A 25894-nucleotide genomic window follows, 5' to 3' on the forward strand; every position below is an offset into this window, starting at 1 on the left:
GGCCTCTCAATAGTCATGTCACTGGCGGGTTTGAGGGAGAATAGATACATGTGTCTGTACGGCTGAGTCCTTTTGCTGCTCACCTGAAGCTATCACAACCCTGCTAATTGGTGATACCCTGATACAAAATGTTTTTGGTGTTAAAAAAATAGTCATGACACTACTTTAAAGAGCAATATTTTATCTACCTTTTCATTCTATTTTGAATTAGGTTAACTAATTAGGTTCAATATGGAGCTAAACTTGAGGACAGATTTCATTGAATTAATGAAGTTAACATCTAGCTGTTTTCAACTCATTTGTTACATGAAGAAACAAAAGACATTTTTTTCTTCAGTCTTCTGCTGGGACAGGTAGTTAGAGGTAAAGCCAGAGTGGTGAGGTCAGCCAGCGATCAACATCAAAATCAAGAGGAAATGGTCTGCACGCAAAGATGGCTTCTGGGGGGTAAGCAATTCAGGTTTCTGATTACAGAAATGAAGCCTTTTCTGAAACACGTTCTCACAGCCTGATGCATAGATGTCTCAGCACCCTCTCCACTCTGTCCTTCTGACCTGTTAGCGGGAGAGGGATGGGGGAGCCTGCTTTGCTTTGGTAAAGCAACTCAATGCCTCTGCAGAGCTGGGTTCCATTAGTGGACACTTACTTAAGTACATTGATCTATATTCCCAGAGTTAATAAAGACCTTTATGGCCACCAGATCTTCAGTGCAAAAGAACAGACCCTTTATTATTGATTACTCTGCGGAAATAACAATAAAAACCAGAAGAACTTCCTAACAGGACTGGTCAGAGCCAAAGCAAAGTTTGCAAAGTTGGCATCTTGGTGACATTATGTAATACATAGATGTCATGAGCAGTATCAAGATCACCCATTCTCAGCCAGTAGGCTTACAGCACTTCTGTTTTGGTATTTTAACAAGATTTCTAGAATCTAGGAAATACAGTAACAAAAATGTTTACAGGGATGAAAACTAACTGTACTTAGTTAATTGCTATGAGCAAAGATGCATTTTCAAAAATATTCAATTCTTTCTCTTAATGTGTAAAGCACAAGAAGAGAGTACTTCAGGGGCTCACTGTTCTCCCTAGGGAGTCTATATAACAAATACTTCTTTGGAAGATTAAATATCACTTCACTTTCTAAACTAAGACACAAAATGCACCCTGCTACCTCAGAAAGAACACATTCTCAGCTCGCTTTTGAAGGCCAAACACACACAAGTAAAAGCTGAAGACTTGTTTTAAGAATTTGGTCCATATCTAATCTGAAAAAATTACTGAAAACATCAAGAAGTCAGAACATATTTAAAAGTGAAAGAACGAGGCACAGTCAGAAGTAAACTAGATCAAGTCACCCAATTTAAGTTTTCGAGGATGTTGGAGTTAGAAACAAAAGTTTTACTAAGATTCCTGCCCTATCTCCAAACTCTGGAGAGTTGGTAGAAAGCCTTCTAGAATTATTACTTACAGTTGCAAAATTCTCAGAAAGAGATGATGCCCCCTAAAGACTAAGATGTCAAGAGAATTTAAAGGTGACAGTGGCATTGATCTTGAGAAGAGGACCTCACATTCTGAGGCCAGCTGTAAGAAAATTATCAAAAGCCTACCCAAGATGAGCCAACTAGCTCTTTAAGCATTTACACTGCAAACCAGTCAAAGTGCATTCAAACTGCTACCAAGAAAAGGCTTGGCCTGTAGGTCTTTAGCCAGAAAGACCATGCTGTCTGTAAGATGATTCAAGGATGTAGCAGTAACATCAAAAGTTGATAGTGCACCGATGGTTTTATGTACAAAATGCTACTATTTCCCAGCTACAGTCTTTTCATTTTTGTAGCAAAAAAAAAAAAAACCCAAACACACACACAAACAAAAAACTAGCATAACTTTGCCTCAAGTTTACAAAAATCTAAAGTATGATGTGGGCTTCCAGAGTAGCTCAGCGGTTAAGAATCCACTTGCCAATGCAGGAGACCCAGGAGATGCAGGTTCAATCCCTGGGTTGGGAAGACCCCCTCAAGAAGGAAAAGGCAACCTACTCCAGTATTCTTGCCTGGGAAATCCCATGGACAGAGGACACTGGCAGGCTACAGTCCATGAGGTCAAAAAAGAGTCAGGCATACCTTAGCAACTAAACAGCAACGTGTGATGTAATAAAATCACAGGAGTGGCATCCATCACCTTTGCCATATTCTATTGGCTAAAAGCAAGAACAGTTTCCCCACACCAACAAGCAAGCTTCACAGGGTGATTAATGGTTTGTCTGACCTGTAAAGTCTCTAGGCCTGGCCTCCAGCTGCTGTTGAACAATTTCCTGAACAGAGGAATGACTTAGCTCCACAGTGAATCTGATTCCTTACTGTGCTGTGTGAACATAGGAGCCTGCCCTTAGAGACATCTCCTGTCTGCCAAACCGTGGTTTCTCTCATGATTTGGGAAACTGGTTCTTGATTGAGCTACAATTTCTCATATGCTTAGGCTTCTAGACTCACAAACTAGGCATGATAGCTCTCAATCCCTAATACTCTGACAAGGCAGGTTGTTTTTATTTTTTTTTTTTTGAGTGTGAAGAACAGCAGGTGTGATGCAATAGCAAGATCATGGACTGAAAGTCAGATGCTGTTAGTAAATAATGCAAGTAGACACTTCACTTAAATGATTGAATCATCACAGCAGACATACTTAGACTTAGAATCACCATTGTATAGATGAGGAGACTGAACCCTAGAAAGAATAAGCTGTCTGCCCAGGATTACATGGCCAGTAAGAGATGTTGGCAAAATGGGGTTATAGACTTGGATCTTCCTATTTCCACAGCTCCTACCTTCAAGTCACATAATCTCTTTGCTCTCCTTCCCCTCTTCGTTAATCTGAAAAATGGGAGAACTAGATCATAAAGCCAGTATCTAAGATCTTCTTGAACTGCAATAATCTCAGCTAAATGTCCTGAGCATTAGCTTAGCTTCTTTATGAATTCATCTTGTTTCTTCTAATGAATTCTAAAGTCATTGAAAATGCACACAAAACTAGTAGTAAGTCATAAAATGCTTTATCAATTTGGCCATTATGGCTATTATGGCAGGTACGCAACAGGTTGAGAGATTGAATAAAAGTTTCTGTTTTGGAAATTTGTTAGACTGTGGCCAATCCATTTGGAGATGTTAAAGGCTGGTCTCATGTCAGCTTGAGGAAGCTGCTGGACATAAAGCATCATTAACTCATTTTTATAAAGACTCCAAGGCAATAATGGAGAGTTTACCTGCTGGGGGTGGGGGGATTGGGGGTCTGAAGCTCCCTGGCCTTTTGTTTCAGCCCAAACTTGCAGGCATTTCCTGGTGAGAAGCTGCCCTGTGTTGAGTCAACCTTTTGACCCTCCCCCACTCCTCAGTTCCCACATCCTTCAGAGATTTGGGCCCTGACTTGGCTCATTGTTTTATCCTTTGGTATTTCCTGTTGCTGGAGGTGGGAAATACCTGTTCCAGCCTCCTTCCACCAATGATGCCCAGATAACCAGCCGTGACGGACACCAGGCAGGGTACAAACGCAGACTCAAATCCACATGGCATGCAGCCCTGGGACCCAAGTGAATTGCAAGAACCCTGGAGTTCTGAAAAACCTGGTGTTTTCTCCTTCTTTTTTAAGACAGAGACTAATATGTATTTATCACTAGATGATCCATTCATGACACAGTTCCTGACACATAGTAGGGCTCAATAAATATTAACAAAATGGCATAGTGAGCACAGAATGTCCCAGGGACAGCAGAGTGGCTTTCAATGCGGTGCGACTTTCTTCTTCAAATTGCAGTAACACAGGCTATGCAAAATGGTAATGTAATTTATAAATAATTCTACAGATCTCTTAAATGTCCAATCCATTGTCCTTTTAAAAAAGTCTTTTATTTTAGAAATACGAATTATAATCACCAGAATCTGTTGCCTTTATTTCTGGTTTAAATATATATTATATAACTATATATATTATATTTTATAGTTACATAAGAAGGAAATGGCAACCCACTCCAGTGTTCTTGCCTGGAGAATCCCAGGGACAGGGGAGCCTTGTGGGCTGCCGTCTATGGGGTCGCACAGAGTTGGACACGACTGAAGCAACTTAGCAGCAGCAGCAGCAACTATATAGTTACGTAACTATATAACTATAGTAACTATATAGTTACGTAACTATATGCCTCCCTGGTGGCTCGGATGGTAAAGAATCTGCCTGCAATTGTGAGACCTGGGTTCAATCCCTGGGTTGGGAAAATCCCCCGGAGGAGGGCAGGGCAACCCACTTCAGTATTCTTGCCTGGAGAATCCCCATGGACAGAAGAGCCTGGCAGGTTACAGGCCAAAGGGTCGCAAAGAGTTGGACATGACTGAGCGACTAAGCACAGCACATGTACATATATAGTTGTGAGCAGAAACCGAAAATAAAATATATTTAAAAATTTCCAAGTTCCTCCTATGCCTTTGCTATGAGTCACATGCTCGCCAGTCCACATAAACTACAAAGTCCACTCATCTTTACCTGTGGCAGCAGTCCCATTGGGAAAACTTTCAAATCTCACAATTTGAAAGAGTAAATGACAACAACCTCTATGAGGTGTAAGTTAGCCATATTTATCAAAATCACAAATGTGTATATCCTTAGTCTCAGCAACTTCACTGTAAAGGGTGTATTCTATAGACATACTTTACTAAGGTGAAATAACTTTCATCCAAGATAATTCATTATACCATTTGAAAAATGATTTCGAAGAGCTGGAAACAACCTTTACATTGGGGATTGTTTAAATAAATTATAATTTGCCCATACAACGCAGCCCTGAGAGAATGGAGCCTTTTTATGTGCCAGTAAGGAATGACATCCAAAGAATGTTGCAAAGTGAAAAAAAGCAAAGTATGAAGTGGGCTATATATACTATGCTACTATTTGGAAAAGACCAAAAAAAATCAATATGAATTTATTTTTGTGTTCATAAAATCACTCTAAATACACTGAGGAAACTGATAACAAAGCAAATTAGATCCCTGGGGGAGGGTTTTGGTGGCCATGACCCTTTCATTTCACATCTGTTCTTTTTGATTTGGGGCAGTGTGATTTATTTCATAAGTTAAATAATAAAATACACACACAAAAATGGTCCACAACTACAAAAAGCAATCTGAGGGAATTCTATTTTATATATTTTCTGCTAGATGCCTGGATCTTTCTAAAAGGTCATTCTGGGTCTGGGTCGGCTTGTCCTCAATCTATTTTAATAATGAATTTACTTAACTTGGGTCATGGAGAGAGGAGACACTAGTTGTGCTCGGTCTTATAGCTGAGTGGATCACTTTCTGACCAAAAGGCTCTTTTTCTGGAGACAAGGAAGTGACTTTGAAAAAACTTTGAACTCAGTCATTTGAGGCTCATGTGCCGATTCACCCAATTAGCTGGGGTTACAAGTACCCCAGAACTGAAGACTCAGAGACTCAATAACTTGGCAAAGGCATATGCTCTTTCCTCATCCACCATGTTGTGTAAAGCATCCCAGTAACAGAAATTACAAAGCCCTGGCAACTTTACTGAATCTCAACTTTAGCACAGGACTACTTCATTTGCCTTAAAAAGCACATCTAAGACAAAAGTAAAAAAATAAGAGAAAAAAACCAAAACCAGCTAGGGTCATAGGCATCTCTTCAAAGACATACTTTCTTTCTTGATGTCTTTGTCTTCACGTTCATCAACACAATGAAGACAGCAAGAAACACATGGATCTCTGAGGTTTTGCCTTTCTTGCTTTAAAGGTGGAATTTCCAATGATGCAATGGATCTAAACGCAGAGGCCATCATTTCAGCATGAGAAGGGCAGTAATTGTCCATCTCTACTCTCATTAGGGACAAATGAGCTTCGTCTTACAAGATTCTGAATAGAAAGTCTGTCATTAATAGCCCGCTGTTTTCTCTCTGAGAAGAGACAGCAGTGTGTGGCCTGGAATCATTGCTGGAGAACTGCAGAAGTCTCTTTGGGGCCAAGAAGAATGAAGCTGTCCTCTCAGGAGACAGGGACTCAGTCTTAAAATTCAAAATTCAAGTGTGCCTTTCAACTCGCTGCTCCTAAATTTACCTTCAACTCTTTGATAAGCTACACAGAGGAAACCTTGCCTTAATTCAGCCAGGGTATAACTTTCTTTATCTACTTTTGGGAGTTTTATTCTTTTCTTTTTGCTTTCAAAACAACTTGAGCACATTTTTGATTGGGCCTAGTGATGGGACTATTCTTGGTCTAGGGAATCTGCTCTGGGTTGCTTTGATTGCACTGAAGCTTGACATAAAACTCATAATTTTTATCCTCAGTCAGTACAATGGCAATACTTTGTGTGCTGGAGTGTTCTCTGTGTTTCCACATCTCACAGCAATGATACAGCTCACCTCGCTGCCAGACCAAATACCTGATGAATGATGGCACCCCAGTGTTCCATAAATATCAAGAACTCTAACACCTGGAATGTACAGCTTGGGAAAGACGGGGCTTAAATTCCAGTTGCCTCTTCCAAATAGCGTAGGCTCTTCACAACCTTGTTTACTCTATGGCAAAAACAGACACCCGAAATTTTCATCCTTGGACCTATGATAGGTTAGCAGAAGACGGAAGGTTGGAAGTGACTCCTGAAGAGGTATGCCTCACGTGTGTCCTCGAACATTGCTTAGGAAACACTGGCCATTACCCAGAGTCAGGAACTTGACAGCCAAGAATGCAAAGCAAGAGAAGGCAGCTGCTTGTGAGTTTAGAGAGACTGGCTCAAATGGGTTGGGAGATCATGAGCTCAGGAAAAAGGTCCCTGCAATGGTACCGCGTCATGGGCTGCAAACACTCTTGTATCTTATTTCATATATAGCTTTAGAGGAAGGCAAATTAGACTTTAAATGATAGAATTTTGGAGCTGGCAGCAGACATTAGTCCAAATGTATTTTCCCGATGGTGGTGCTAGGGGTAAAGAACCCACCTGCCAATGCAGGAGATGTAAGAAATGCAGGTTTGATCTCTGGGTGGGGAAGATCCACTGGAGGAGGGCACGGTAACCCACTCCAGTAGGGCACGGCAACCCACTCCAGTATTCTTGCCTGGAGAATCTCTATGGATAGAGGAGCCTGGCAGGCTACAGTTCGTAGGGCTGCAAAGAGTTGGACACGACTGAAGTAACTTAGCATGTATGCACGATGAGACTTTGTGAGGACCAGAGATTTGTTTTAAATCATAAAGGGAGGACTTCCCTGATGGTCCAGTGATTAAGAATCCTCCTGCCAATGCAGGGGACATGGGTTCAATCCCTGGTTTGGGAGGAGTCCACATGCCACAGAGCAACCAAACCTGTGGGCCCCAACTACTGAGCCCACAAGGTCTAAAGTCGACATTCCCCAAGAGGAGGAGCCATTGCAATGGGAAGCCTGCATACTGCCCTAGAGAGTAGCCACATGAAGCAATGAAGACCAAGCACAGCTGAAAATAGAATAAATAAAAAATTTTTAAAAATCATAAGGGGAGCTGATGGCAGAGCAGGGTCCTTTAGATTCTTAGCAGGACCTTTAGATTCTTAGCACTTTCCTAGCTGTGTTCCAGACATTCCCAGATACTAATCAGAAGAGGGGATGAACTGGCCATGGACTTACATTGCTATAAAGGGCAAACAGAAAGTGCTCTGTAAAGTGACACAGAAAAATGGAAGGTATTATTATTATTGCAGGTAATTGTTCTGAACATATCTACTTACTTGATGGCCTACTTTTAAGATAAATAGATTTGAAATTGCCTGCTCAGTTTTCTCATTATCTGATTTAACAGAAAGAAAATAGAACCTAGAGATAATCTGAGAACAACATTAAGCCTTACCCCTACTTCAAAACAACCTCTCCCAGCTCTGTTAGAAACCAGCAACATTTTCTCCAAGTTTCCAGAACCCCTCATCTTTCCTGCCCCCACTCCAATGCAGGGGTGACAGTTAAAGAATAGTCGACACCAAAAATGGGCTTCCTTGGTGGCTCAGTGGTAAAGAATATGCCAGCCAATGAAGAAGACATGGTTTGATCCTTGGGTCAAGAAAATCCCTTGGAGATGGAGACGGCAACCCACTCCAGTATTTTTGCCTGGGAGATCCCATGGACTGAGGAGCTGGACGGGCTACAATCCATGGGGTTGCAAAAGAGTCGGACATGACTTAGTGACTAAACAACAAGGAAGACACCAAAATGCTGGAGAAAAGGAGAAATCAGGGAGGTGATGGACTCTCTGATGGGTCCCCAAGTGCTAGGAACAAAAATGAGCTATTGAGTATGTTACAACATTTATTGAAACCACTTTTCCAGCAACTTCCCATTTTCCTGAGAGGGGCCTCAGCTATCAGGTGCTCCCTGCATTGAGCAAGCTGTGTTGTGATAGCAGTTGCCTGGAGTTTGCTTTCTGCTTTGACTCAAGAGGCCAGGTAGATAAGGGACAGATAAGGATGGTGTCACTTACTCTGAGGCTTTCATCTCTGCTCTCAGAGCCCTTAACAGCTATTAGGTCTCTTCCTACAACTCTCTTAGCTCTTTTCTCTAGCCAAGGAAACAGAAGCCACTTCCAGACCTAAACCAGGTGACTGACTTCTCTGCTTCCAGCTCCCAGGCCTCCCTCATTCCTGGGTCTCCATCCTCTGAGCAAATAGCATCATCAAACCTGTGCATATTTCCACTTATTGCCATAACAAAGATGGGAAGCAAAGGCAAAGCGTGGACAGTTCCTACAGACACTCTGTCTGCCAAGCATTTAAGGAAGTGATTTAAGGTTACATGGTTGTAAATGGCAGAACTGGGATATAAATCTTGGCAGAGAGGTGTTGTAATTATTCCATTTTACACGCAAGGAAACAGAGGCTCAGTTCCAGAAGTGGGACATAGCCCTAAGTGTCTGACTCCAGAATCCATAGCTCTGATCCACTCCTCTCTCCAGTCCTGGACTCTGTCCCCACGACAGGAGGCAGCTCCCTGGAACGCTTGCGGAGAAGGTGGGGTATAGGGAGGGCTAGGATCAAGTCAGCTAATGCAAGTCACTTATTTGCTATTGCTGTCCCTGACAATTTTTCTATAGTTCTGCTCCCTGGGGGAGAAGATAAAGCAGATAAAAAAGAAAAAAAAATTCAGACTCTAATCCCTAATACTCAATCACTGTGTCATTTCTCTAAAGCAGGGCATTGTGGTTCTCAGCTCCAAAAGCCTAACCCTTCCAGTCCAGCCCTCTGCCCAGGGAGCCTCCGTTGTGTGACCACAAATAGCTGGGCTTTGGTAACACCAGGGGAGGGCTTGCCTCGGGAGCCACCCTCCCCGAAGCTTCCGGAAGCTCTCTCTCTTCTCTTTTCCAGGAAGTGTTGAAGGAAACAGAAATCCGTCCACCATTCTTTGGATTCCTGTTGTTCAGCCCGAGAGGAGATGCCCTTCTCTTAGTAAGGTGGAAGGTGTCAGCAGGGGGGCCCCTAACTCAAATAGTTGGCTACTTTGGTCCCAAGACCTGTCACTTCAGTGCAGCAGCTGATGGTTCACCGCATCGATGAACCTGTTGAGCTAAACTGACTCAGCTGGATATTGTGTTACATGTCCGAGGCTCAGAATACCACTACAGCCTTTCTGGGAGATTACTGCTTCTAGTCATAAAGAAGGGCCCTAGAGTTATACTGCTCTCAGAACAGACTCACCTACAGAGTAGCTTATGTAGTAGAATAACCTGATTCACTGATCATTATTCATTTACCTTCAAAGACAGAGCCTGTCTTCACTGGGCCTGGAGATGGTAAGGCTACCATCCAAATCTCTGTGAGCCTCTTGCACTACATCTCCACTGCAGTGGCAGCCTGCATCTCAAACTCAGTACGTCCAAAACTCAGCTTATTATTTTCCCCATCTTCTTCCTGTATTCCACCATGACTGGTGGCACCATTCCCATGCAGGCACCCAAACCAGAAATCGGACGATTCACCTGCAGTCCACTTTCTCTGTCAACTCACATGTAATCAACCACCAGGATTCAGGAGTGACCCTTGTTCTGAACTGTTGATTCAATCTCTCCTTTCCACACCTCGTGTTGATGTGTCAGTGCACATCCTTAGTTAACTGTTGTAATAAAACAAGAATGAACATTTCCTGAGAGCAGAGATGAGCACCCAGAACACTGTGGTGGGTAAGAATATGAACTTGGAGACAGAAGGGTGGGTTTGAAACATGGTCAAAATGCATCAACTGTGGTCAAAATGCATCGACTGTGCATCAACTGTGGCTGACCTTCAGTTTCCTCATCTATAAAATGAGAATAAAAATACCTTCCTCCCTGGCTTACTCTAGCACTGCTTGGCACCATGTAAGTGTTCACAATATATATCATACATATAATGATAGATGAGGAAACTGAAACTTCAGAATAGCTAAACGTCTTATTTAGGCTCACACAGTGATTAAGTACAGCTGGCATATGAACCCAGATCTATCCTTCATTGAAAGCCACAGTTTAAAAAAAGATTATTCCACGTGGCACATCTAGGGCTTCAAGTGTGGTTGTTAATAATACAATAGAATCTCTAAAGTACCAACACAGGAAGACCTCATATATGATACAGCACTGTATATACAAATATGATCTCATTTTAAAGAATGCTACAAACTCCTCTATTATGATATCTGAACCCTGTATATCACTTTGTCATCTCATGTTTCATCCATCTCTTCTACAAAATGACCGGAGGGCAGAGACTCCTCATCTCAAAGCACAGGGCCAGATATACAATATCCAATATTTGTTAAATCACTGAATAACACTGAATCTTTAAAAAAATTAACTTATGTATTCAGCAAATAATAGATCACAGTGGGTAATGTGTGAATGTGGTATAAAGCATTTATTAGCATCACGCCATAGCCAACTGAGCTAATCAGCCCTTAAAACATTTAAACTATACAAAAACTTACTTAGGATAAAGTAACATTCCTTCCGTCCTACTCCCCACCTATCCAAATTCTACCCCAAGAGGCAGTCATGGTGGCTCATTTCTTGCACATCCTTTCAGATATATTATTGAACTGCACTCAATTTTAGTGCAATTGAAATTTATTGCCAAAGAGTGTCAGGGAATGGTGAGAAATGTAATATACACATTCAGTCAGCAGGTTTTCTTTCTTAAAAAGTCACCAATTTCTCTCAAAGTCACATAAAGATAGTCTAAACATTAACGTTGTGTGTGTGTGTGTGTGTGTGTGTGTGTGTGTGTGTGTGTCTGTCTGTCTTAAGACCAACAGCAGAAAAAGGTGCTGGGTATTGTATTTGTGAACTTCCTCAGGTAAAACCACCATCTAATTCTCTGCAACTCTATTTAAAGATTCCCTCCCCTTGAAGCTGATCTTAAGACTCCTTTCTTCGTAATTCTTTGGCCTGAGATTTCACTTTTATTTTCTCTTCATTCCCTGCACATGAAATGAGTAACATTCTGTGACTTGACCATGACAAAGGATTTTCCTTTGTTTCAGGGAGATGTCTGAGGTCACTCTAACACAACTGACCACAGTTGAAAATGAGAAAATGCTTCCTGGAGAAAGGACGGTAACCACTTTTCTCAGTATGGCTTTTGTCAGACAGCTGTCTGCAATAGCCTGGGAAGACACTTCATCTAATGCTTTCATGATGAACTGTCCTAAAGACATCTAGCACGTGGCGCTGCCTTCTCTCAGGTTGCTAACCTGCTCCTGTTACATGGGCTTTGCAACCTGGCATTTTCAGACTTTTGATATCACTTAGAAATGACAGTAGAAATATTATTGCATAGAAATGACATCAAATTGTTCATGTAGTTCTATGCCTGTGTTTGTAGAGGAATTGCTATGGAAATATTAATATTTACAATTCTCTACTTTTTTGAGCATATGGAATTACATGTCTCTACTCTTCCTCTCTTTTTCTAGTTTCTATTTCCACACACTAAATGAACATTTACTTTATTTCAAAAAGATAAAGAAAACATATTGGAATAAAAAATTCACCCCAATATGTAGGTTTTTCCACTCTTTCTTAGTAAAAGCAATCAAAACCTAAGAATTCGAAAACTAAGTAATAGCTATAGTTCTTTTGTCTCATTTCATCTTTGGGGAAAGAAACTATTTTCTTCTTTCTTCCTAGCAACTTCCCAGTCTTTTCTTATGCTGCAGCAAATAAATCTGAGAAGACATGTACAGACATGTCCTTTTCCTAATATTTCTTTAAGGTTGATGTAGACATGTACCATTGACAAGCTAAATTCATGTTTTCACTCTATGGAAGAGGCACCAAGAGATAACCGAAGCATCCTCCTTCTTTCCTAAACCTGTTTGCTACTAAATTGAGATTCCAAGTCCTTTATGCAGACTCAGTGGTCTCTCTGACTGTCAATGAGCTCTTTTTATTTGTTTCTTTGTTAGTGGCTTCTTCTTACTTCTACCTCCTCAGTTTCCATTAGTAAAGCCAACACCGAGGGCAACCTGCCAAGCTATCTACCCCAGCTCAGCCAACTCATCACAAATCTCACAAATTGTAGGAACGACTCATTGGGCTAGGAAATGATCCCAGAACTCAAAGAGAAAATGGACTTTTAAATCTGGAATTATCTTCCTTCTATTAGAGATGTTATTTCTTTTTAGTCACTTAAGAACTTCCTGCTCCATCAATCTGCTTTCCATGCTCAGGTTTTTACCATTTTTTATTTCTCTGTTCTTGAAATGAAACACTTCTGTCGTAGCAATTGAACTCTTGTGTTTAGAACACCATTTTGAATCAGGGTTTCTATATCTTTTCCAAACATACACCAGTATCACTAAGCTCTAATATTATATGGATAGGGTTACAAAATAAATGGGTATTTGTTAAATTAATGATAGGGATGCAGCTTAATCATTTGTAGGAGAATTATACGTTTTCTGCTGAATTTAACTGAGTAAATCATATAGCAAAATTACAAGGCTATGTGAATGCATCGAGCATTGCTTGGTAATTGGCTTCTACCAGGACATGGCAGTATTTTTCTTCCTGGCAACTCTCATAAGATATAAACTAGTCAGGAGAGCAGAGAGGCAAGATGGCAGAGTAGTTAAGAGAAATCACCTCTGGCTCTAGACAGCCTGAGTTTCACTTGCAGCTCTAACATTTATTGGTTGTGAGATGTTGGCCAAGTGGCTTATCTCTCCATGCTCAGTCTCCTCAACTATAAAATGAAGATCAGAGTAATCATACCTATCCACAGTCTTCATAGGTTTGTTTAAAGATTAAGTGAGCTAATATAAGCAAAACACCTAGAAAGTAGCTGGCATAGTGCTGTATAAATGTTCACTGTTAATATTATGCAGCTATTAGTTGGCTTGACAGTGACTGTAATTCATTGAAAATAATGTATTTTACATCAACTTCCAAGACAGTGACACAGCACTGAAATACTTCTTCGAGGAAGGTATTCAAACCTGGCAACCTAAAGAAAGCCATTATTTTTCCTAGTCAGTCAAGACACTTTCCCTTGGAACGTCTCTAGAATTAATTGAACACTCATTAATCAACAACAGTTACGAAAAGGAGCCAATGATACTGACATGGAATGTATCTAAAGTCTTGTGACAAACTACTCTTCTGCTATATTCATATTTGTCTGTGATCTAAGAATCCCTTTTTGGGGGACAAAGTTACAATTATATTTACATGCTACAGAATTATCTTAGTTGTTTTGTCATTACCTCTTATATTTGATGGAGATTTTAGCAAACTTCAAGTTAGAGATTAAAACCTTTTCTGGTGGCAGCTTTAAGCTTTGTTTATTTGTTTGTTTTTAACAGCATGGCATTGGCTTATCTGTTTACTAGCCTAAGGACTTTTATATTGGTTCAGTCAAAAATCCCAACTACATTTTAAAGGAAGATTAATGCTACCCACAAGTAATGAACTGTAATTTCAGATAACAATAAATCAAACAAAACAATGTTTTATTTGTACAGATTGCCATCAACAATGCTAAATTAGTAAGAGGCTAAAATGTTTCAAAAGAGTTATAGCCATTTATGTCAGGCACTTAGAGGCAATGAATGAATGACAGATCCGTGTTAACATTTTCCGAAATTTACCTTTCCCAGTCACTGGATGACAGAGAGTGCAAACAAAAAAGATTCCGCCTCTAAGTCTAAGAGTTGTTACTCAGCTTCAAGACAGCATCAGTTAGAATATAATTACTATCAGCGACCTGTGTCTCATTTTGGGTATACTAATTGTGTAAATTAGTTTTAAGTGAAAGTTACATTGTATAAGGATCACATTTTGGCCAGATCTACTGTGCTTGCTTGTTTTTATTGTTATTTGACCGCTCAGGCCTAATGATTAAATTATCCACTTTTATTCTTACATAAGATGGAAAAACATTTGATTTATTTCCCTTCTCCACACAATCAATTGATTTGCATAATGCCTAAGGATGCTTCTTCAGATTCCTACATGTTTATCAAAGTTCCAAACGTGCCAACAGACTGTCATGTAAAGGGGAAAAAAAAGAATCTTCCAATTCAGAGGAAAGCCTGGGCGGTCCTTTTGAATACCTACAATCAGTTCATCTGATAATTTTCCCAGGCAGTCAGATGCCCCAAAGAAACAAGATCCAGTTGTTTTTTTTTTTTTTTGGAAGGGGGTTTTGTTATCAAATGACTTACCCACAATGACTGCAGTGACCGTGAGCAGCACAAATGCATTCCGAAATAGGTAACTTTTAACGTCCTCCTTTGTGATGTTCTGCACTTTCTTCTTGGCCAACAGTGTGCGTTTACGGACCCCTTGCTGGAATCTCTCCATCCTGCCTCCCAACCTGGCCTCTTCTCCATTGCTTTTCGTCATGTTTTACTTCTCTAGAGTGTCTCTGCTTTGAACGTCAACGTCACGGAATCAGCCCCGGAAAGCCAGTTCTCTTTGGTGTTAAAGAACACAACTAGACAGGAGAGAAAGAGACGAGAGTTACAGCCCCCAGGGGTGAACAATCAGGGATGCCTCACACCAGGGGAAGCTGTTGGCAAACTGCATGATCTCACTAGGAATCAAGGACTGGAGAGCGGCAATGCCAGACTGCAGGGCTCGAATGTGGATATCTTACTGAACCACGTGTGAGACATGTTCATAAATCCAGAATATATGAGCAGGAACTTGTGTTACGTTTTTAAAAATTTGTCCTTCCCTCTCCAGTGAAGCTATAAAAGGGCTCATCAGAGCTGGGTGTGACGGAACAACCCCTACCCCAACCTGATCCCCTGGAACCTAGCTGGGTGCCTTACACAGGGTTCACCCTCAATAAATGTCCAACTGAATTAAATGCACAGGAAACGCTCAATAACTATACTTAATGGCTTATGTTGTATACATGGGAAAGGCATAACCAGCTCAATAAAATGAATTAAGATGTTGAGATTTCAGTCAGAGGTTTCTGTTATATATAATAAAGTAACCATTTTCTCCGTTAAGAAAAATGTCATGATAACATCCAATAGTAAATATGCTTATGAACAGAACACAAGTACCCACAGGCCCTGAGAAAGAATGACTCTTTCACATGGCAACTTTTTAGTTTTTTTCACGAAATGAGCAAAGTGGGCTGGGCACATTTATAAATGATCTGAAATCATAATTCATTTACATTTCTGTCACAAGTAGAAGTACAAAGTAGCATTTATCTTTGTGGCAAACATGCTGAAGTCTTCTAAGGAAACTATCACCCACTTCTCTGTATTTTAAAATTTAGGATTTCTACAACAGATGAAGAGATGAGTCCAATTTTCATTCCAAACATTACAGTTAGTGTGGTTTCCAGTTTCTTTAAAGTGCTCCTAGGTTATTCAAATATATCTAAGTAAATCTCCCATTGGTAGAAATCAGCTCTTTTGAAAGATCAAGAAATTCCTCCTGCTGTTTTACAAGATTTCTAGTCCATAACCTTTCCCACGATAAATCCAAGTAAAAAGCAGTGGTGCCTGTGGACGTGTATAGTATCTGGCGAACAGCCAGCGTGTGCGTCCGTGGGGGAAGTAACTAGAAAGCGAGGGACTCCTCGGAAGCTTTTGGCAAATTCAAGTGCGGGGCGTGTGGGGAAAACAACCCTAACAGCTTTGACTTTTAAATAAAACTGCAGGTTGGGGTCAGTGGTAATAAGACGTACAGGTCGTTCAAGACTTCATAGCAGATTAAACGTTTACGGAGAAGTAAAGCAGAGGAGACGCGAGAGACCAGATTTTTTTTTTCCCCTACTGATCTCTCATTCCCTTTACCAGTCACTTTTAAACAGACCAGCTCAGCCTTGATTCTTTTCTAGCGCCGGAACCACAATCTGCCCCCAATCCACCCTGAATGACTCAACTCCAAATTAAGAGAGGACGCGGCGTAAATAGACACCACACGCTCCTTGCATTAAATCACTAACATGGACTTTATCTACCAAAATGGCTAGCTTTTACTCTCGCTACTCCTCTGCCTGGGAAACAAAATACAGGGGCAGAGAAATGGAATTAGAAATTAAGCCCAGCAGGAATACAGGACGTCAGACTTACCTTTTTCGGATTTTGTAACGGGTGGAAGATACCCCAGGCAATGACAAGGTGAATTCCCAGCAGGTACGGCAGAGCAACAGAACGCAGCGAGCGAGGCGTGCATGTGCTCTGAAACTGCAAATTACTATCAGGGCAACTTAAGAAAAGGGGCGGAGTCTGTGCCCGGGAAAGGGGGAGTGGGGAAAAATGAAAACACCACAGGGAAGGAGGGGAGAAACCCGAGGTTTCTGGAATATTGATTAATCTTGGCGCACCAGAAGCCTGCTTGTTGGCTTTGTTTTGCTCCTTAGACCACTTTGCCGCTTTGTCAGTTCACTTTCATTAGAAATGCAAAACCGGGACCAGGAAGAATTGAAGAATAAAGCGCACACACACTCAGAAAGCTTGAAGTCTTGATTAGAACGTTTCAAAGAAGAGATTTCTGGAGCTAAATTTAATTATCTCACATTGTTACTGGTTTCCTCCCCTTAAGGAAACACGAGTGTGCTCTTTTGCCTGGTTGTACACTATTATGAAAGAGTCCCTCTTTTTAGAATTGGGGAAATAACTGACATTTCTTGGGAAGACCCAGAAGGCAATCAAGTATGGAGAAAAGAAATGCTATAATGCTCTAAACTTGACTAAACTTACTCAAAACACAAGATGAGACATGCCTCTGTTTTAGCAGTTAAAACTCTATTATAACACATATAATTTTAGTTCAAATTGTCTGGTGGCAAAGATTAAAAAAGGTAAGAAACACAAAGAGACCAAGACCTTTGCTAGACTACTAAAGTAAAAAGCATTTTAAGACCAAGAGTATAAATGCACACTTGAAGTTTTGTAATTTCAAAAGATAAGTTTGCTGTGCAGACAGATGCCTCAATTTTAAAGGATGCTATATGTCCTCTACACCCCCACCTGCCCCATCGTTTTTTAGGAATTAGAAAATTCTCATTCCCTTGAGACTGTAACTCGTACTTCTAGTCCACCTTTTTTAAAGAAAATAGATTGTGAAAATAGGTTTTTAAAAATTAAAAAAAAAATTTTTGAGCCTGACTCAACTCCGAAACTTAGAATGTGTTTAGCAAGAAGAAAAAATGTTTAATAGAAACAAAACTCATACCAAAAATTACAGCCAGAGTTCTGTATTCCTGTTTATTAAATCTTATATTCCCCATACAAAATCCACTTAATTCTTACGTCTGTTTTCCAGCAAGAAAGTATGTCTTTTTCTCTCATTAGCAAATCCAGGGAGATTCTGAAGATATGTCTCCTGCCAAGTCTCAACTGTTGCATGTTTATACTTTTTTGAACATCTCCTGGTTGGAAAGCAATGGTGAATCATGTACATGCTAAAAGTATAAATTAGCAGCAATTACAACAACTTTTAAAATTGCATCATTCTAAGGGTTTATTGAAAATATATGCTCTTGGCAGTCCCAACCCTCAGCAGTCTTTCTCTTTCTTTTATCTCCTAGCTTGCTTAGCATCTGTATCACATAGTTTAACATTTAATTACAAGTCTCCTACCACTCTTTTCTTTTAAAAAATCCTGGTAAAATTTCTGGCTTCTCAACTAAATTGTAAGTTCTTTGAGAGCAAGAATGGGTTTTATACCTGATACACAGTAAATATTAAATTTAACTCTTATGAATAAGTGACATAATAACACTTGGCAACAAACAAAATCGCTTTTTGTGTTGGCACTTCTGGCCTAGGCGCCATTTCTCAATGCCTTGACTACATTTTAAAGCATTTATTTACTACACTGAGTCCTCTGTGAGCCATGGATTTAAGCCTAACTTGTCCACATTTCTTGAGGAAATGTCTTGTATTTCAAGAGAACTTAAAAGAGAAATCTTTATATAATTTTAAATGGAATTTCAAGTCAAGTGGCATTTCCATCTTTTATTTCTGGTTGTTTTGGAGTAGGGGGACAAGAAAAGGGATTAGAAAACCATACTTTGGTTAGTATAGAGATGAGAAGGCTCTAGTACCCTCTCTTTATCCCTTTTTTTCTAATCCCCAAATCTTAGTTAAAAACCATTTCATTATTTTAGTTAGCACAGACATTATAGGAGTCTGGTGAACCCCAGAGAAGGGAAGTAATTCACCACTGAAAGTTTTGTTGGCTATAATAAAAACCTAATGAGAAAATGAGATGTAAAGAGTCTCAGTTCAGAGTTCATCTGAATTACAAGGGTGTAGTCTGGGGGAAATATTAGGAATTACTACTTTTAAGTACCACTTTCTCTTTTGGAAAGCTATAGCAATAATGCCCTCGGGACAACTTGGGTTTACTCAACATATTTCTTCCTTTTCCTCCATTTTATAAATAAGACCCTTGAGCCTTCAAACATTTTTTCCTTCATAGAAATACTAAATAAGCCAAACAGCAAGAAATTATGAACACGTCTCTATATGTATTTTATTTAATGCTACTGTGGGTAGGAGACGCAGGACTAGGAAATCATATTCATTTTTCTATTCCAGAGTTAAAAAAAAAAAAAGGATGAGGCAAATGCTATTTCTTTTGAAAACTTTCAAGAATCTTCTTTGAACATGCTATTATAAAGTATGTTGTAGGTGAATTAACTGGGGTGGTGGGAGGTGAGGGGAAATGCCACAGTAACAAGAAACAACCAAATCCAACCTATCCTTGAATTTCCATTAGTTTGAAGTTTGACGTATTAGCAAGTTTTGTAACATAGTACAGAACCATCAAATTTCAGCATTCAAGATAAGGGAATTCTGGAATTTGAGGAAGAATGTGATTAGAAACCCTTTTAACTTTTGTTGAATATTTTTCACTTTGATTTGTCATTTCAAGGGAGATTTTGTCCATTCTTGTTTAGTTTACATTTTAGGATTACCATAAGGAATGTCAATTTTCCTTCTGCAATTTGGAAATTGTAGAATATTAGGACAATGAAGGGGGCTTATTTAACTCCAGTGAAAGTACTGGAGGTAGCAGGCATAGAAACAGTACTTATGGTAGCTGGTCTCTCATTTTGTCTTAATTTTTTTTTCCTTTTGAGCCCGAATGTAAAAAGCAAAACAACAAAACGTTGGTGGTGAATTCTGGTTAGGTTTTTAACAGATTGGGTTTATCTTGAACCTATGTGAAGCCTGAAAATCCCAATTTTAGTGGGCAGCTAGGCTTCCCTGGTGGCTCAGAAGGTGAAGAATCTGCCTGCAATACAGGAGACCCGAGTTTGATCCCTGGGTCAGGAAGATCCCCTGGAAAAAGGAAAGGTTATGCACTCCAGTATTCTTGCCGGGAGAATTCCACGGACAGAGGGGCCTGGCGGGAAAGTGTCCATAGGGTTACAAAGAGTTGAACAACTAAAAGTACTCTTTATCATAGTCACTCATTCAACAAACCTTGAACAAGTGCTGTGCTCCAAAAACCAGCCCCTTTTCTCTAGGAGGCCACAAACACGTCTGTAATTATTCAGTGGGCAGTGGGAGCAGCCCACAGAAAGTTATGGGAACCCTGTCCTGCAGCCTATTTACCAGGTTTTCCTCTGAGACTCAGAGACTCTTGGAGAAGCTATGCCTAGCTCAACATTATTCTTACTCTGTGTGTGCTGTGTTAAGTCGGTTCAGTGGTGTCTGACTCTTTGCGATCCTATGGACTGTAGCCCGACAGTCTCCTCTGTCCATGGGATTCTCCAGGCAAGAATACTGGAGTGGGTTGCCTTGCCCTTCTTCAGGGTAACTTACAGAGGAGCCAGAACACTAAATTAAAAAAACCTTGAACTCTACTCCTAAGCAAGAGGGAGCCACAGGATTTAATCATTGGAGTGATTTTAGGTTTAGATTGATGGAAACCTTTTAAGGGAACAAGACTTGAGTAAGGAAGCCAAGGGGACAGAGGAGCCTTTACAAACCAGAATGATTCACACTCACATTTAAAGATAAAAAAAAGATTACACTGAACAGTACAGACAACCTCAAGGTATGGAGATTCAACAGACAGGCTGGAATTAAACTGAGACCACCTCCCCTAGAGGTAATTTCTTTCCAGATCTCTGGGCCTACCCACTTCACTCCTTTTAGTTACCAGTGGGTTTCTCTAGAACATTCTAATGTTTTGACCCCTGAAGAGGTTTAAGAAGCAGTCTGAGCAAGGGCAGACGCCTAGGGAGTCCCACTATAATAGAGAAAAAGAACAACAGGACTCCCCCTCAATAAATCTGCAGGTGGTAAGAAATTATACCAACCATTTTATCCCAAGTTAGATAAGAGTTGGACACAATGATGGTTTACTGAAATGTAACACATTCTCTTCATCCTAAAACTAAAGAGGGTCTGCTTTTTAATGAAGATTTCACAAGCCTTATTGCTATTAATTATGACTCATATTGTGAAATGGCTCCCTTCCCAGTTGTTCGATGTGAGCCAAACCTCCACAGGACCAGAATCTTGGTGTAATTGGGAAAGATCGGGTAGGTCAGTGGGAATTAAAGCTTTCCGCAGAGTGTTAGCAATAATGATAGTCCATATTTTTACAGGGCTTTATAGTTTTGTAAACACTTGTACACACATTATCTAATTCAATCTTGGTGATAGTACTTTGTGGAACATTCTATCATTACTGGCCCTGTATATCCAGATGTTGACATGGAGTTTCATAGGGATTAAGCAATTTGCCCAGGATTACAGTCAGTGAGTGACAAGAGCTCTTAACAGTTCTCGGAAGTTTGGTTTCTCATCTTTTTCCAAAAGAAGTCCTCAGTAGCTTTTATTAAGACAAAGAGAAAAGAAAGTAAAGGACATTAAAAGGAATGCCCACCATCTGTTATTTCTTCTGCAAAGTCAACCCTAAACTTCTCCTCTTCCTTCTCTTCCTCCTCAAATCTTGATAGGGTTGACTGCCCCTTCTATGTGCTCCCAAGATTCCTGGGGTTTAAATTTCCAGAGTGATTGCCACACTGTTCTGTAATTCTCTCTTTCTAGACTGCGGGCTCTTTGAGAGCAGTCTGTCTTTACAGCTACTGCGCACCCAGTTACTAATACAGATGGTTGCCTGGTTAAGTAGGAATTATTACATGAATAAATGGACACATCACAGCCACAAATATGAAAAATTATATCAATCCATCTCCAGTGCTAAAACTTGAAGAAAGGATCTCAGAAAACATGAAACTTTAAAAGGAGGAGAAGGAATTCCCTGGCAGTCCAGTGGTTAGAACTCTACCCTCCACCACAGGGGTCGGGTGACATGGGCAAAAGAATAAAAAATAAATCCAAGTGGAGCTACTCTAATGGAATGGATAGGAGATGGATGTCAGAACCTATTTCAGTGTCCCCCTCCTCTCTCCCTCAGGGGAGCCCCTCATCAATCCACAGATTCTAGGCATCATCTTTGAGAAGAAGGATGAATGAGGAAGTCAAGTCAGCGTGTGCCAGGACTCCTTAGTGCCAGGTCCAGGTTTAGAATTTAGATGCCCCATTCCAGCTCCCATCATATTTTTAATCACTAAACCACAAATTCCTCCCCTTCCAAATTTGCACGTCATCTGTAAAATGAGATTGGTGGTAGTTTACTCACTAAGTCATGTCCAACTCTTACGACCTCATGGACTGTAGCCTGCCAGGCTCCTCTGCCCATGGGATTTCCCAGGCAAGAGTACTGGAGGAGGTTGAATTCCCTTCTCTAGGGGATCCTCCCAACCCAGGGATCGAACCCTCATCTCCATCATTGCAGGCAGATTCTTTACAGACTGAGTCACCAGGGAAGCCCAAAATGAGGTTAGACTACGTTACTTTGCTCAAGTCGCTTTCCCTTTCAATGTTCTATGATTCTAAATTTGTCATGCCAGTAATAGGCTTGCCCCATTCACTTCGGTCTATTTAGTTAAGGACACAAATTTTTATATGCACTCAGTGATTAATGGCTTCTCATTAGATTTCTCTGCCACAAATTAAACACAAACATATAAACAGTCACCAAAGGAAGCTTATTGAAGGGCATGGGTTTTATGAAGCACAGCAATGACATGAATCTTTTATAAGTGTTTGTAAGTATAGAATCATAATTACAGCAATCAAGACAGATACACATTTTTTGTAAGGAAAAAAGTAATTATAATTTAAAAGCACACAGCTCAAAGTTGCCATCACAAAAACGACTATTATAGCAACTATTTCGCATTTGGACATTTTTTTGGCAGGAGGTCTGGGCATTGTTTATTGTGAGTCAGAAACAGGCACTGAGAAAATATGCAAATTTTTTAAGCAAGAGAAAATGCAGCTTTGAGTTGAGAAAACAGGGTGAATGGTGGAAACTGTCTGGGTCTTGCACACAAATCAATCTCAGTGGCTGAAATAATTTTTGGTCATCGGATGCTGTGGGAGTAATTTGGGGTAAGGTCAGAATAAAGTTGTTTCATGCTTTAAAATGTACATTGTGCTGTGCTCAGGAGTTGAAGTCCATCTTCTGCTAATGTCACGTCTATAGGCTGATTCTAAATTGAAAGACCAAAGAGGAAACCTTTAGAATGCTACCAACCCCATTTTCCTGGGCTGGGCAGGGGGATTGCTGTGGCCTTGTGGGGCAGTTCACCTTGGGTCACAGAAGTGGCAAAACCAAGCCTCCACCCTCATCCTGCTCTTTTCTCACATAGGACCACACCTGCCAAAATGAAATGACATTCTCACAGGATGACCTGTTCACTCCTGTCGATAGACTTCAGTTATAAAATGATATTTCTATCACTGTTGCATGAGTTCCAGTAGGTTCTTCAAAAATCTCTTGATACTGGGACTTCCCTGGTGGTCCAGTGGCTAAGGCTTCCTACTCCCAGTGCAGGGGGCCCAGGTTCAATCCCTGGTGGGGGAATTAGATCCCACATGCTATAACTAAGAGTTGGCATGTTGCAAATAAATATCTTGCATGCTGTAACTGAGAAGATCCTGCATGCCGCAACTAATACCCAGGACAGCCTAAAGAAATAAATATTGAAAAAAACTCTTAATATCAACAGATAAAACTTGAGGAGATAATTTAGTCTTGGAGAAACATACACGGAAGCTGGGGTCAGGTTGTGGAAGCTTGGGAAAATCCTGGGACTAAACTAAAGGTAAGACAAAAACTAGGTTTCAGACTTTTTTTAACCTGATAAAGTTAATTCATGTATGAGCCCACATCACACATTAAAACCCAAGTCAGCCCACACTGTCAAGGAAACCTAAAACACCAACTCCAAATCTCCAGCTCAGCTTTAGCTGGCTTGTGTGCTAAGTCACTGCCATGGTGTCCAGCTCTTTGCAGACCTACGGACCATAGCCTGCCAGGCTCCTTTGTCCATGGGATTCTCCCAGGCAAGATAATTCGAGTAGGGTGCCATGTCCTTCTCCAGGGGATCTTCCCGACCCAAGGATCGAACCCAAACCTCTTACATCTCCTCCATTGGCAGGCGGTTTTTTTTTTTACCACTAGCACCACCTGCAAAGCCTTAGCTTACCTTACCAGAAAATAGGGACTGCCAGCCTTATAAGGCCTTCAGGCCAATTGGCCTCTTCTAAAGTTCTACAAATTAACTTTTGCCCAAAATCCCCCGGGAAGGGTGTTCCACTACTTATGATGAACTGTGCTCCCATAGTCCCTGGATTGTTTTCACTTGAATAAAGGACATCAAACTTATTTCTAAATTGTATTATTTTTGTCATTTGATAAACACTTTGTTATAAGCTTCCTGGGTTTGATTCCTGAGTCAGGAAGATAACCTGGAGAAGGAAATGGGAACCCACTCCAGTATTCTTGCCTGGGAAATCCCATGGACAGAGGAGCCTGGCTGGCTACAGTCCATGGGGTCCTAAAGGGTTGGACACGACTGAGCGACTTTCACTCACTTGTTCAAATAAAATCTCATGATGGAACAAACGGTAATATCACACATCAAGGATCAGTCTAATGTGGAGGTGGGATGCCCAGAGCCTCTGGATTTGCCCTCCCTCTGGCATCCACTCCACTAGCGAGTGAACCTGAGTGGGTTCCCAGGGCAAGATATGGAAGTGACTGTATCAGGTAACTCAAAGTACTCAATTTCTAAGAAAAGCACTGTAATAGGATAGAATAACTTCATAGCAAAAGACAAAAGCCTTAAACTCTAAGGACCCCACAGTTTCAGCGATGCCTCAATTAATAAATCTTACAGAGGCATGGCTTGTTGTAGTAAATTCAGCCATAGGTAAGATGTCTGGGAGTATGTTTTGCAGATCTCAGGCCCAGGCCTGTGGTCAGGGGATGGGAGGGGATGGTGGGTGGTGATGAGACAGACTGGACTGAGCAATGGGTCATAATTTTTATGGCCATGTGACCTTGCTAAGCACCAGGATAGATGCAGGAAATGCCATATTAATGGTTTGCCCAAAGTCAACGAAGTGAACATCAAAGTCAGCACCTGAACCTGGTGTTCACACTCCCACCAGTCATTTTCAGAGAAACATACAGTGAAAGCCTAATATCGTTTGACTCACTTATAAGGGAGATATTTTCAGATCCCATGGTAGAAAGCTATATTGTCCAATGTGGCTGCCACCAGCCACAAGTTGCTATGGAGTGCTTTAATGTGGCTAGTACAAATTGAGATGAGCTGTAAGTGTGAAAGTGAAAAGGGTTAGTCACTAATCGTGTCTGACTCTTCACGGCCCCATGGACTGTAGCCTGCCAGGCTCCTCCATCCATGGGATTTTCCAGGCAAGAATATTGGACTGTGCTGCCATTTCTTTCTCCAGGGGATCTTCCTGACCCTGGGATCAAAGCTGGGTCTCCCACATTGTGGGCAGGCTCTTTACCATCTGAACCACTGGGTAAGTGTGAAGTATATATTAATTTTGAAAATTTAATCCAAAAAATGTTAAGTATACCATTAACAGTTATTAATATTAATTACATGTTTGTAATGATAATATTTTAGATATTGGGTTAAGTTGTTGTTTAGTCACTAAGTCATGTCTGACTCTTTGTGACCCCATGGACTGCAGCACACCAGGCTTCCCTGTCCTTCACTATCTTCCAGTTTGCTCAAACCCGTATCCAATGAGTTGGTGATACCATTGAACCATCTCATTCTCTGCCATCCCCTTCTCTTCCTACCCTCATTCTTTCCCAGAATTAGTGTCTTTTCCAGTGAGTCAACTCTTTACATCAGGTAGCCCAAGTATTGGAGCTTCAGCTTCAGCATCAGTCCTTCCAATGAAAATTCAGGGTTGATTTCCTTTAGGATTGACTGGTTTGATCTCCTTGCAGTCCAAGGGACTCTCAAGAGTTTCCTCCAGTACCACAATTCGAAAACATCAATTCTTTGGCACTCAGC

At 40.7% G+C, this 25894-nt stretch overlaps 1 protein-coding gene across 1 annotated transcript in view; it reads right to left on the reverse strand.

The window, feature by feature from the left end:
• Positions 1-16743, reverse strand: part of SLC1A3 (solute carrier family 1 member 3) — an 80487-nt gene extending 63744 nt beyond the window's left edge. The window contains exons 1-2 of the mRNA XM_006059555.4: positions 16587-16743; positions 14709-14980 (exon numbers count right to left, since the gene is read on the reverse strand). Coding sequence (XP_006059617.1) covers positions 14709-14889 — 181 coding nt within the window. The 5' untranslated portion in view covers positions 14890-14980; positions 16587-16743. The remainder of the gene's footprint in view (positions 1-14708; positions 14981-16586) is intronic.
• Between the last annotated feature and the right edge of the window lie 9151 nt (positions 16744-25894).

Source organism: Bubalus bubalis, chromosome 19 (genome assembly GCF_019923935.1).
Source record: "Bubalus bubalis isolate 160015118507 breed Murrah chromosome 19, NDDB_SH_1, whole genome shotgun sequence".
NCBI classification, from domain to species: domain Eukaryota; kingdom Metazoa; phylum Chordata; class Mammalia; order Artiodactyla; family Bovidae; genus Bubalus; species Bubalus bubalis.